The 12,423-nt window shown below is 41.6% G+C and overlaps 2 protein-coding genes and 1 long non-coding RNA gene across 4 annotated transcripts; 1 reads left to right on the top strand and 2 right to left on the bottom strand.

Moving 5' to 3' along the window:
* Positions 1–608: 608 nt before the first annotated feature.
* Positions 609–8,664, top strand: LOC116919970 (serine/threonine-protein phosphatase 6 regulatory ankyrin repeat subunit A). Its single transcript, XM_045172464.1, is given in 30 exon segments — positions 609–1,379; positions 1,473–1,574; positions 2,178–2,276; positions 2,346–2,462; positions 2,549–2,752; positions 2,814–2,919; positions 2,983–3,179; positions 3,256–3,354; positions 3,439–3,532; positions 3,600–4,075; positions 4,148–4,339; positions 4,405–4,629; positions 4,692–4,892; positions 4,950–5,156; positions 5,216–5,366; positions 5,433–5,641; positions 5,716–5,913; positions 5,973–6,179; positions 6,241–6,372; positions 6,431–6,637; positions 6,700–6,836; positions 6,899–7,000; positions 7,070–7,356; positions 7,421–7,488; positions 7,560–7,647; positions 7,727–7,935; positions 7,993–8,128; positions 8,223–8,268; positions 8,270–8,340; positions 8,435–8,664. Coding segments are annotated over 30 exon segments (5,226 nt in total). The 5' UTR covers positions 609–866; the 3' UTR covers positions 8,581–8,664.
* On the bottom strand, positions 8,652–10,936 carry LOC116919971 (G2/mitotic-specific cyclin-A). The gene is made up of 7 exons (XM_032926011.2): positions 10,603–10,936; positions 10,213–10,521; positions 10,010–10,156; positions 9,712–9,935; positions 9,448–9,652; positions 9,134–9,381; positions 8,652–9,075 (listed from the first exon to the last, which is right to left on the bottom strand). The coding sequence occupies exons 1-7, from the start codon at positions 10,759–10,761 to the stop codon at positions 9,012–9,014; spliced, it is 1,356 nt and encodes a 451-aa protein (XP_032781902.2). The 5' UTR covers positions 10,762–10,936; the 3' UTR covers positions 8,652–9,011.
* A 660-nt stretch (positions 10,937–11,596) lies between these two features.
* LOC123471293 lies at positions 11,597–12,390 on the bottom strand. 2 transcript variants are annotated; one of them, XR_006645703.1, is made up of 2 exons: positions 11,982–12,390; positions 11,597–11,855 (listed from the first exon to the last, which is right to left on the bottom strand). It is a non-coding gene; the product is annotated as an uncharacterized LOC123471293 (long non-coding RNA). The 2 variants fall into 2 exon arrangements; XR_006645702.1 differs by having other exon boundaries at positions 11,597–11,830.
* Between the last annotated feature and the right edge of the window lie 33 nt (positions 12,391–12,423).

Here is a 12,423-nt window from a genome sequence, read left to right as displayed (position 1 = left end):
GGTATTACGATTTCGCAGAAACTTTATCATGCAGAGAGACAAAGCACAAAAAAAAAGGCTTTTGCAATTGTTTGTAATTTTGTGAACTTTATTGTTCTTTTTTTTTTTGTTACTCTAAACAAATCGTTAATGTAACACTCTAGCGGGCGAAGTCAAGGTTGTACCGCACCGATTTTTACGAAGAAGCACTTCAATTCCACGCTCATCATTCCGGCTGACGGCTTTGCACTCGATATATACTTACGGAGGGGGGAAAAATGTGGGTCATGAGCAGAGAACTTTTCTTTTTAAATAGACTAAAAACCGCCAATGTCGCTCCTACAAAATCATTTCGCTTTCGATCAATTTTAACCAAGTAATACATCGTAAATATAACGCCGAAACACAATGGCCAGTGGTCAGCGGCTAACACAAAGAGCGTACGAGAAACACACAAACATGTGTGTCTCCAACGACCTAAGGCTTGTATATAAATCGATTGATCAAAATGCACCATTGTAAAAATGTCCATTGCCGAGGTCCTTGATTTCACAAATGCATCGCCTTGATACGAATAAAACGGTGGAAAAGAGAAATGGCTTTTGTGAAGGGAAATCAAAGGTGGGGAGGCTACTCGTGAGCGTGTAAAAATACGTATAATAAGGATCGTTTCCTTGGTCATGCGTTCTTTGGGTTGTGGCGGAACGCTAGGCGTTGAGGGTTTGTTAGTGTCTCCTCCTTTCCCAATTCCAGCCCCCGGACAGAGATGTATACATAACGTACCTTTATGTTTGAGTCCAGTAGCTTTTTGACCAGTCGACCAGTTGTATCGTTCCTGGAATTGTCCATCGTTGTCTACGGATCCAGAACATTTTTTTTTTTTTTTTATGGATCTTAAGGCTGGAGGTTTTAAATCGGACAAGAAACGTGGACCTGTGACGGCTCTTTTGTCCAGAGAAAATTCCAAAACGGTCCGAGGATCAACTCCGCACAGCAGTTCTGATCAGGATTCGCCCCCCGTTGTTCCAGACGGTATGGATAGCCCTTTGTTAGGTCGGACAAATAATGGCGCTGGAAGTATCAGCAGAACGTCTTCCATCCGGAGTAAAAGAGGTGAACAGTCGATGGAAAGGAATACCAGTCCAAAGCCCAAAAGTCGTGACCAGACACCAGAAACTGGTCAGGGAGATTCGTTCCTATCAGCTGGTGATTCATCCAGTCTCGGGAATAAAACAACAGGCAAACGGATGATTGATTCAGCCAAGAAAAAGATTCTTTGGTTAGCGTCTAAAAACGAATGGGGTGGTTTAGAACAAGCCATGAAAACGCTAGAACAAACAGTTGCAGCCAACAAAAATTCCCCGGAATCGATTGCCCCTCTAGCCGGAATCCAAGACGAGGTTTTCTTTTTGGCTTTACTTTCCAAAGTGATTTCGTTTTTTTTTTTTTTTTTTTATTCACACCCTTTTTCTTTGGCTACACCCTTTTATTAGTTTACCGGTTACACGCCCTTGATGTACGCCGTTAAAGACAACCGGATCTCTTTAATGGAACGAATGATGGAACTCGGCTGCGATTTGACTACAGTGAACAAAGTAATTTTCTCTTTTTTTTTTTTTAAATTTTAGTTTCCATTTACTTTTGTGTTAAATTGGATTGCGACGCGAGTTATAAAGTGTTCTGGTGTAGCGTGACAACAGAACTATAACCATTCACGTCAACAGGTGATGATCATATTTTATGGCTCCCAACATACCTGTCATCTCTAAATAATATCGATCAAACAAAACCAAGAAAATAAAAAGGTTTCGAAAAGAAAAACTACCGTTGCTGACCGTTATCAAACAAAGGAAATAGCGTTGGAAAAAACAATCCTGGAACGTGTAAACTGTTTATAAATAAATAGCGATATGCGCTATCTACGTATATACATGTACCCTTCCGGCCAGCGACCTTAAGAATTTTTTTGTTTTCTTTTTTCTGGAGAAAAATATAAACTACACGGCGCGTGACACAATACAACCCTCATCCATTATTACGGATGCCGACACACGGAAATAGAAGCAAAATGTTGTGCGCACGCGATCTTTCGGAATGTTAGCGCCGAGTTGGGACTTTTGCAATTGTCTCACCTGCACAAAACTCATTTTCTCCTTAAATTTCTAAACTACTTTTTGTTTATGGACATATATCTGCAGGATAATTATAACGCGTTTCACTTGGCTGTCTTATTTTCGAGAGAGGATGTCATAAAGAACTTACTTTCACGTAAAGCTGATATCACTATTCCAGCCGGGGTAAGTCATTCAATTTCTTAACATCCTTCATATTTCCTGATCGTTCACGATTCTTCAAAAAAATAAAAGCCTCGAGAACAGAACGTGCTTCATTTGGTGGCGTCAAGAACAGGCGGATCGGGTGCATCTGTCGCTAAAATGCTACTAGCTTCAGGAGCTAAAGACTTCCGTCTGGCTAGAGATACAGTGCGTGATCGTGACTTGGCTGTCGAAGAACAAAAAAAATTACCATTTAATTATTTACATTTTAAAAAATGATGACGGATATGTAGGAAGGATATTTACCGTTGCATATCGCCGTAGAAATAGGCAACATGCACGTGACTAAAGAGTTGCTCAACATGAATGGCGACTTCCAGGTGAAAGCCACCTTTGGGCCGAAAATGGAAAATGCCTTTCACGCAGCCACAAGACGTCGCGATATTGAACTTCTCCGGATTTTGAACGATCAAGGCAGTCCCGTCGACGCTGTCAACGTATGTCCCTAGTAATTTTAAAACATTAATCTGATGATGGAATTAATGAATGATTACAAAGGCGGACGGGCAAACTGCCTTACATATTGCGGCAGCAGATGGTGATGAAAACATTGTCAAATATCTTCACATGCTTCACGCCAATCCCAACATTTCCGATAACGAAGGTATAATAATTCAAAATTCATATTTACCTGTAGAGAAAACGTTCAGGTGTGAACCCGAAACAGATCGGACACCGGTGCTCATAGCGGCTGAAAGGGGCAAAACAACTGTGGTAGAGATCCTGACGGAAAAATTCCGGGCATCCTGTCTGGATCGAACGAAAGATGGCAGTACTTTACTGCACGTAGCTTCATTCCATGGACATCCGGAGACAGCTCTGATGTTGCTGAAAAAGGGAGTTCCACTTCACATGCCTAACAAGGTGTGTTCCGAATATTTTTTTAACAAAGCTAATCAAATGAAGTTGAATCAAATCAATAATTAACGATCGGTTAAAGAGTGGAGCACGGAGTATCCACATCGCTGCGCGGAAGGGCCACGTGGGAGTCATTCAAACTCTTTTGTTAAAAGGCGAACAAGTGGACGCTACCACAAATGTAAAATTAATCATCACAAAAAAACAAAAAAAACTGATAAAGAAATATTAAAATACCAAAACAAATTCCATTGATTTTTAACAGGATAATTACACCGCACTTCATGTTGCTGTCCAGGCCGGCAAGGCTAATGTTGTGGAGACTTTGTTGGGATATGGAGCTCAAGTTCACATTCGAGGTAAAACGAAATTCTCTTTAAATCCTATTCAAATCGACTTGTCATTCAAATGTTACGGTTTGAATAGCTGGACCGTTGCAGGAAACGCCTTTACACATAGCAGCAAGGGTGACTGAAGGAGGTGAAAAATGTGTTCAAATGCTACTCAAATCAGGTTGCAATGCCAACATCAACCGAGCGGATGGAGTGCGGCCACTTCACGTAGCAGCGAGTGAAGGGCATTTTGGAGTAGTTCGTCTCCTTCTTGCCGATGGAGCAGATCCTTTACTAGTGAATGATAACGGAGAAACGCCTCTGCAAGTAGCTTGTGGTACATCGCATCCAGGCACTCTTTCCGTCGTCCAGTTATTATTAGAGCACGTTCAAGCGGGATCGGGATCGGCTGCCACTTACGTCAATACTCGCAACACTTTAGGTGAAAGTTGTTTACACGCAGCCAGCAGTCAGCCTCGTACCTCAAATGCAAAAGGGAAATATCCTGACCGTGATATTGCCCAGTTTTTGCTCCAGGCTGGAGGGGATGTTGGCCTTGATACCTTTCAGGTTTAACACAAAAAAAACCACATTAAATTGGTTTGGAATATTATTTTAAAAATCATTTTCTATTCTAAAAAGACCAAAGAAAACCCACTGCACTACTGCGCTTCCCAGGGTAACGTACCTGTCCTTGTAGCCTTACTGGCCAGTATTCGACCGACGGATTTACAGCGAGTAGTCAACAAACAAAATGTACTGGGACGATCACCTTTACAGCTGGCAGCAAAGAACGGCCATCTTCAATGTGTTCTCCTTTTCCTACAAAACCAGGTAAAAGAAAATACATTACATCGTTAACATGGTAAATGACAGTGTTATTACCTGTCGTATTATAGGCTCGGGTTGACGTGTTTGACAACGATGGAATGTCTGCTTTACATTTAGCATCTGAATCGGGTCACGGAGCTGTTTGCGATGCTCTTCTGGCTCATAACGCATTCGTTAACAGCAAATCACGTGTCGGATTGACACCCATTCACTTGGCTTCCCTTAAAGGCTACACTGAATTGGTCCATTCTTTGGTTACTGTTCATCACGCGACCATTGATGCCTTGACATTGGTAACACGATCATATCCTTCTGTTTATCGAAACGATTAAGAAATTAATCCTCTTTTGTTTAGCGGAAGGAAACAGCACTTCAGTTAGCTGCTGGAGCTGGACAATTGGATGTGTGCAGCCTCTTAGTGGAACTGGGAGCTGAAACGAGCGCAGCTGATGAGTTGGGCCGTAAAGCAATCCATTTGGCTGCCCAGCAAAACCATTCCGAAGTGGTAAGGTTGTTCTTAAAACATCAGCCAGCTTTGGTATTAGCAGCCAATAAGGTAAATCTGCTGAAACATCTTGAAAAAGATTTCATTTCGAGAAATTGTTTCATCCAGGATGGTAACACTTGTGCCCACATCGCGGCAATGCAAGGCTCGGTGGACGTGCTTCAACAATTGATGAAATTTGATCTATCCATCGTGACGGCTTCTCGAAATAGGACAAGTGAATCGACTCCACTACATCTAGCAGCTGAAGGTGGACACGCAGATGTTGTTAAGATACTTCTTGAAGCTGGAGCATTGCCACAGGATGAGAATAAAGTACTTGTGATGATGAGATTAAACATCAAATTTTTCTTAATTTCCCCTATCTGTCAAAGGCTGGTTTTACGGCAATTCAATTAGCAGCCAAGAACGGGCACAATGTAGTTATTGATGTGTTACGGGACGCAAGTCCCGACACGCTCAGCTACGCTAGTCGACGAACAGGATTGAATTCTTTACACGTCGCTGCTTGTTACGGCCAATCTGGTGAGAATTCACCTTCAAAACATTACAGTTTGAATGCCGCATCACGTCTTCGTTTTTTCATTACAGAAATTGTCAGAGAAATGTTGACTTACGTTCCAGCCGGTGTACGATCAGAAGCACCGACAAGTTTATCTGGCTCGGGAGTGCTGCGTGAACTGGACGGAGAGGCCGGTCTGACTCCATTACATTTAGCATCCTATTCTGGTGATGAGAATGTTGTCCGTCTCCTTCTCAACTCTGCCGGTGTCACGGTGGACCAGCCATCAGCCCAAAACGTGCAATAAATTATCCACTTTTTTTTTTTGTACGTGAGAAATCACGACATTGTAAAAAAAATCTGTTGTAACAGGGTTTCACGGCTTTACACTTGGCGTGTCGAGGTGGTCACGGAGCAGTTGCTGGTTTATTACTTAGTCGTTCCACTGGACTCTTAACCACTCCAGACGGACACGGACGATCGCCTCTTCATGTGGCGGCAGCTCACGGTCATGGTCGGATAGTTGAGCTTCTTCTCGGTCAAGGAGCTGATGTTAATGCTGCAGACAAGGTAACGTTTTTGGTGGGGCAACTGTGACGAACGTGAATGGAATTTCCTTTTTTTTAAAGGCTGGATGGACAGCTCTTCATCTAGCTGCTCGTGCTGGACATTTAGCTATGGTTCAACTATTGCTGGATAGCGGAGCCACTCCGCGTAGTTGCAATGATAATGGGCGGATTGCTTTATGGTATGCAGCTTCAGAAGGCCACACGTCTGTCTTGACTTTACTTCTGAAACGAGAACACGATGCCTACGGATTAATGGAAGATCGCAAAGTAAGTTGAATTCAATCAGAGAAATATTGATAAATAACCTTCAACTGTTGCACAAATTTAGTTCGTCTATAATCTGATGGTTTGTGGTAAAAATAACAACAATTTGCCACTGTGTGAATTCATCCTGGAATCACCTGCTCCAGTGGACGTTGCTGCAAAATTATCCCACATTTTAGCGACATTGTCTGTCAAGGTAAAATTGATACAATGAAATTGTTACCACGTTTTCTACCAGCACGTCCCGACTGCAGGAAAAAGAGAGGTCAAAGGATTTGCTAGAAGCAGCAAAACATTGTGAATCGATGGCCACTGAATTGCTGGCCTTGGCTTCAGCATTGGAAGGTGCTGCTCGTCTGCTGACTGCCCAGGACAGAAGGCAAATGCCGTTGTTAGATATTCTCGTTGAGCAAGAACAGAAAGAAGTCATTTCACATCCAGCTGTCCAGCGTTACCTACAAGTCAGTTTAACAGAAATAAAGATATAATGTTGCAGCAAATCAATGTTTGTGTTTTGTTTTAGGAAGTTTGGTTAGGAGGATTACAATGGGCACCATGGAAACTTCTATTGCTTTTCTTATGTTGCGTCGTTTTACCACCTGTTTGGCTTTGCTTGTGTCTTCCACTCGGACATCGATACGACAAGATTCCCGTCATCAGGTAAATTCACTAAACTAAATGAATAGAATAACTACCAATAAATTACAATTCTTTTCAAACAGATTCATGGCATACTTGACCTCTCACATCTATTTGATGACACTCCTGATTTTGACAAGTACTCTGCCAATTTGTCCTGTTTTACGAACATCTCTGCTTCCTTGGTACGAATTTTCACGTCGGTCTTCGCCATTTTGTTGTCTGCTGCTTTTCTCATTGAATTTTCTTTCTAGTTGGTACGAATGGCTTCTACTCGTTTGGCTGTCGGGCGTTCTACTAGCAGAACTTGCCACACCACGAGACAGAGGCGGATTGGGTTGGTTAAGGATCGCTGTCCTTTTCATAAGCGCCATTGCTATTTTGATCCACGCCGTAGCATTTCTATTGAAACCGGAGCACTGGACCGTCGCTCTTTTCTTCCGGAATCAACTGCTAGCCGTCGCTGTCCTCCTTTGTTGTATGCTCTTGCTCGATTTCCTCTCTTTTCACTACCTGTTCGGTCCATGGGCTATCATTATCGGTTCGTTCCTAGTTAAACTTTTAGAGTAAAAATTATTAGCTTAAATTTTGTGTTAATTGACTAGGTAACCTGATGGTTGACGCTTGTCGTTTTCTCATCATTTTGGCCATCTTCATGTTCGGGTTTACAATGGTACTTTTAATTTCCAATATTTGGCTGATATTGACTGGCTTTTAATGCAATGAATTTGCAAATAATTGTAGCACGTAGCTGCACTCAACCAACCATTTTGGGCGAGGGATATCACACCCATCACGGCCAAAACAATAACAGGTGGTTTGAATTCGGGAGGTAAATATTAAGAATATTAACATATCAAACCAGACTTACAATAAATAATGGCGTTTTTATTTCTTCTCTCACTCATCAGTTGTGGTAACACCGTTGGACACATTCCAATTGCTCTTCTTTGCACTGTTTGGTCTGACACAACCGGCTGATTTGAGGATGGAAACTGCTCAGCCCGAATGGACGCTTTTTTTCTACAAAATAGTTTTTGGATTCTACATGCTGGTCACCACTGTTGTACTTATCAACATGCTCATCGCTATGATGAGCGATACCTATCAAAGAATACAGGTACAACCGATCATTAAGTGAAGTTTTTCTGGACTGAAAACATTTAGAATTTTAAAGGCTCAATCGGACGTAGAATGGAAATTCGGACTGGCTAAATTGGTTCGAGCTATGCATCGTACGGCAGCAACTCCGTCTCCCCTCAATCTTTTCACTTCGTGGATAAGTTACCTGTGGCAACTATCGAGAAAACAAGGTATCACACAAAAATCTTTTGTGTGAAGCATGCTCACCGCACGAATTCCAAAGGCGAACTAATATCCTGATGCTTGTTTCTTAACAATCCTCAGTCGTCCACGAGAATGCGGATGATCATGCACGACTGGTTAGACAATGTCCCACCGTCGGCAGGCAATAACAAAAGCTGGCTAAGAAAGTTCCAGCACAAAACTAAAGTTGGACATCGAGGTATTCATTCCTACTACAACAGAAACTGTGTTATTACCCAAATTTAAGGCTAAATTCCACACTGATAACATACCTGAATCTTTTTTTGTTGCAGAGTCCAATGCGTTGGGGGTTGTTCGTCCTGCTCCGCTTAGTTCACAAATGTCTATCGTCGGAGATCGCAACAGTTTGGAGCATGTTACTGATTGGCGCATAGTTGTCAAGCAGTACATCAGTAACAACCTAACACAAGCGAACTAGTTACGAATATTACTTTTTTAAAATTAATATATTTGGTAAGTGATGGGAAATTGAAGTCTGGACAAATACAATTGTTTTGACAAGGTCATGTATTAAATCTAGCAGCACACTTAGGATTTTTTTTTTGTACAAAAATTCAAATTTATGACAGTGATACGATTCACAGGATCCGGAAAAATTCGTAGTTCTAACTACGATGCGTTTCTTATTCTTTCAATTGTTATTTTTTTTTTGGTAAAAATTTTTTTCTCGAAATTTCGGAAAAAATGTAAAAAAATGCTTAAAAGCCGGACTGACCGGAATGGCGAAAAAGGAAACGATCGAAGGTCGAGATATCGATGAGGTGTTATGTACAACGTCCTTTTTGGGAAATAAGGGAAGAACAAGTAAATTTCATACTATAAATATTATGAGAAGGTCAGTGTTTTTCGTTAAAACTGCGCCAGTTCAAGTGTCGAAATTGGTGGCGGGGTTGTGAGGGAAACCACGTGTCTCCTAAACAAAATTTTATGTTTAAGATTCTAACCCATATAATTAAAGATTTCAAACTTACTTTTCGGCCTTGTACTTCTCACGAATAGCTTGTTGAGGATTCGTTGGGGCTTGCGACCAAGAGGCGTGGAGATCCTTGATACAAGGAATCAAATGCTCGAGGGAGTAACCGGTAGAAGTGTGCATGTGTGATGGCCATATTTCGTTGCCGCAGGCAAGTCTCGCCAGGGCTACGCAAGAAGCGGCTACAACCGAGGGCAAATGGTGCAAGTATGGTTCCGTCTCCATCAATGTCAATTCGCACAGGTACTATTGAGTGCAAGGCCACAAATGAGACATGACCTTTAATCCCTTGTCTACACACAAAAACATTACCGATGCCAAGTGAAGACAAGTCTCGCTGGAACGTGACAACTGAATGTAACGTTGTAGGAAATAATTTGATGTCGGTACAGCCAGTTCAAATGCCAACACTTTCAATATTAAGTGCTCCATACGCAAAACTTGCTTCTTGGTGTATGTATCATCGGTGATGTAAACGAATTCACCAACCTCTGGAGGGTAGATTTCTTCGTATTTACTGGAATAGAATGAATCATTAGCCTTCAACTGTGTGCTAATTGCCACAGATACTCTTACGATGCAATAAACATAGCAGCAGTTCCAACCAATTGCAATTTTCCACGCAAAACAGACATGTGCGAGAGAAATCGGTCGATGAAGGAGACGGCAAGAAAGAGGGTCTCGTTGTGAATTTTGTACTCTTCAGCTACCTCAACAAGCCAATCGATCAAAATGGCACGCATACCGGGAGTAATGTCAGACTGCTTACGCATGTAATGGGGTTTGGGTCTATGGCGTTCCTATAAAAAAACAATCAACTTGAGAAAAAGAAGAAAAAAAACTCCATAGAAGCATGATAGAAAACCAAACCTACCTCACAATTCCTTAGATATGTGTAGATATCCTTCAGGTAAACTTCAGGCAGGGCAGATTCCAGGTGACGATTCAACTCAGTAAATGTGGCACAGGGTTTGTTGTCTTCAAGAGCCAATTCATCAATCACCATAGGACTCAAATGATCCTGCAGCCAAGACCTTTAGATAAACAGCCCAACACATGGCTAGCCAAGACACTTACTTGGATTTTGAATGCATCTTTTGATGATTCCTCCTTGTGTTGCAGAACATAGTCTAGCTGATGTAAGCTTGTATTCATAGAAATGAAACTACATGCTGAATCTTCAAGGATTTGTGAAATTGGAGCCAGAGCATGCCTAGTAGGCTTGGACGATTCTCCATCACAGAAAACAGAGAATCCTTGCTTTGTTTCAGCAAAAGGTTGTTGCTTCACATTAACTGGTGGAATTGGGTTCCAACAATTCTGTCCCTTATTGGCTTTATCAGTGTGGTCAGTAGCATTCTCATCAAACACAGTAAATGCTGGTGCCTAAGCACAACCAAACACAAAGCAGTCAGCAAACTAATAACTATTAGAAAAACTAAGCTCATGTGAGCTTTGTATCATTACCTTTTTGCCTTGCAATTGAGATGCCTTCTTAGTGTTGGCTGCATTGGAATTGACGATCGAAAGACCCGATTTTGGTTGACCGTCTTTGCGCAAACCAAAGCGTGTAGAAGCTGCTTGTGTCGAAGGAAGTTGATTTTCCTGGTCGAAGTGGGAAGCCATGACGTCGTAGTTTGCAATTTAAAAAATCTATTTTAAAAATGCCCCTATAATAAATGAGGAAAACGTGGGGGGCTAACAGCAACCGGGACTCGCTAGAAGTCCGTTAAATCTTTTCGATCTATTCATATGAATCTTCCTCTCGACTCATCTAACCAAGACTGAATGTGCAGTAACGAACGTACATATTTTCGAAATTGTGACGGTTAGGAGGAAGGAGGAGCTCCGTTCGAACTTCTCGAAACCATTGTTGCCAGCTCGTAAAAAATAGAGCTCAAGTCGTTTTTTTGTGGAATCCACCGTGAAATGTCGACCTTTTCCTTTCTTTGATGATTGATTCATTTGAATATTATAATTTTTCATTCATATTTCTCGGCAAACTAGTCACTAATGCAATAGGCAAAATAAAGCACGCCCAGCCACCTGACGTCCCTGATTGTAGCAACTGACGTCAACTAGCGCCACACATTCGCTTTGGCTTCCATGGAAAAGAAAAAAAAAATCTCGATAATCCATAACGGCTTTTACAGTTAAATGTCGCATTACTCACAAAATTTCATAGCATATTATTCAAAACTAAATGTTGTTCGAATATAATATTTTTTTTATCAGCAGGCAGCCGATAACGCTTATCTTTAACGTCGATCCTTTTCTTTAGAAAGTTTACCTGGCGCTTTTTCCCGCTCTCTCCTTTTCACCCCCCTCCCCTTCTCGTGCTTTTTGGCGGTTATTTTTTTTTTCTGTCTCCAAGCATTCTTCTCACAGCATATCCTGTCCCGAATACCCTCTGTTGCCGGTTTCCGGTTACAGTGGGACTCTTCAAAGATATAGTAAACCGTCACGATAACGTACTGTGTTTATTTTCACACGAAACAGCTAAAAAAAGGAAATGGCATTTTTTGACATCTGAAACATCCAAATCATTGAAGCAGAGCACTCTTGCACTTTGATTTGCATAAGCATAGTCACAGCTGCAGCAGAGTTGCCTATTGATCAATGGCCCCCCTCGTCTGCTGAGTGTCAATCAATTCGGTGGTGCGTGTAGGCCCAGACGAACACTGCCTACTTTTCCCTACAATCATTCCATAAAAACGAACCTTTTCACAATTATAGAGTTAAATAATGATTTATCAAGTTGATTAATAATCCAAAATGAAGGATTATTTAGTAAGCCACGTTTGTCTGAAATGACAGGTGGTTAACATCGGTAAATCTATGTTTACCTTCAGGCATTCAATCATTCCTTCTGTCCCTATTTTGGGGATACTATGCCCATTCTGAAAAGAAAAAATGGCGCGAATCAAGGCTCTCAGTCGATCGTGAAACTTTATACACATTTCTCTTCAGGTAAAAGAAATAATAAAATAAAACCACGAAATGCAAAAGATTGAAGGCGGGTCAAGGACGCACCTCAACCCACTCACCTGAAATTCCAGACTACCTTATACTACCTAGACAGCAGACACCCCCGCACAGGTATAGAAAGGATTTATCATAGCGTATAAGCACTATTGTAGAAATCAACTTGAGCCTGTAAAAGACGCCCCGATAGCCATGTAAAGGTAAATGATATTGATCGGCGCTGGCCTATGCCTATGATGGTATTTCTGTGTGTGCAGTTGGGGCGTTAACCTCTCGCCCATACACAGTTATTAATCCGTCTCA

This window comes from Daphnia magna, linkage group LG4, assembly GCF_020631705.1.
Source record: "Daphnia magna isolate NIES linkage group LG4, ASM2063170v1.1, whole genome shotgun sequence".
Lineage (NCBI taxonomy): Eukaryota > Metazoa > Arthropoda > Branchiopoda > Diplostraca > Daphniidae > Daphnia > Daphnia magna.
Note: the sequence above shows the minus strand (reverse complement) of the source record. Positions and strands in the feature narration are given on the sequence as shown.

What these genes read in the sequence shown, in the direction of transcription:
- LOC116919971 (XM_032926011.2), bottom strand. Translation starts at nt 10,761, where the DNA reads ATGGCTTCCCACTTCGACCAGGAAAATCAACTTCCTTCGACACAAGCA. An exon ending in CTCAATTGCAAGGCAAAAAG is followed by an intron (nt 10,522 to 10,602) that starts GTAATGATACAA and finishes GGTTGTGCTTAG; the next exon opens with GCACCAGCATTTACTGTGTT. An exon ending in CATATCTAAGGAATTGTGAG is followed by an intron (nt 9,936 to 10,009) that starts GTAGGTTTGGTT and finishes GTTTTTTTATAG; the next exon opens with GAACGCCATAGACCCAAACC.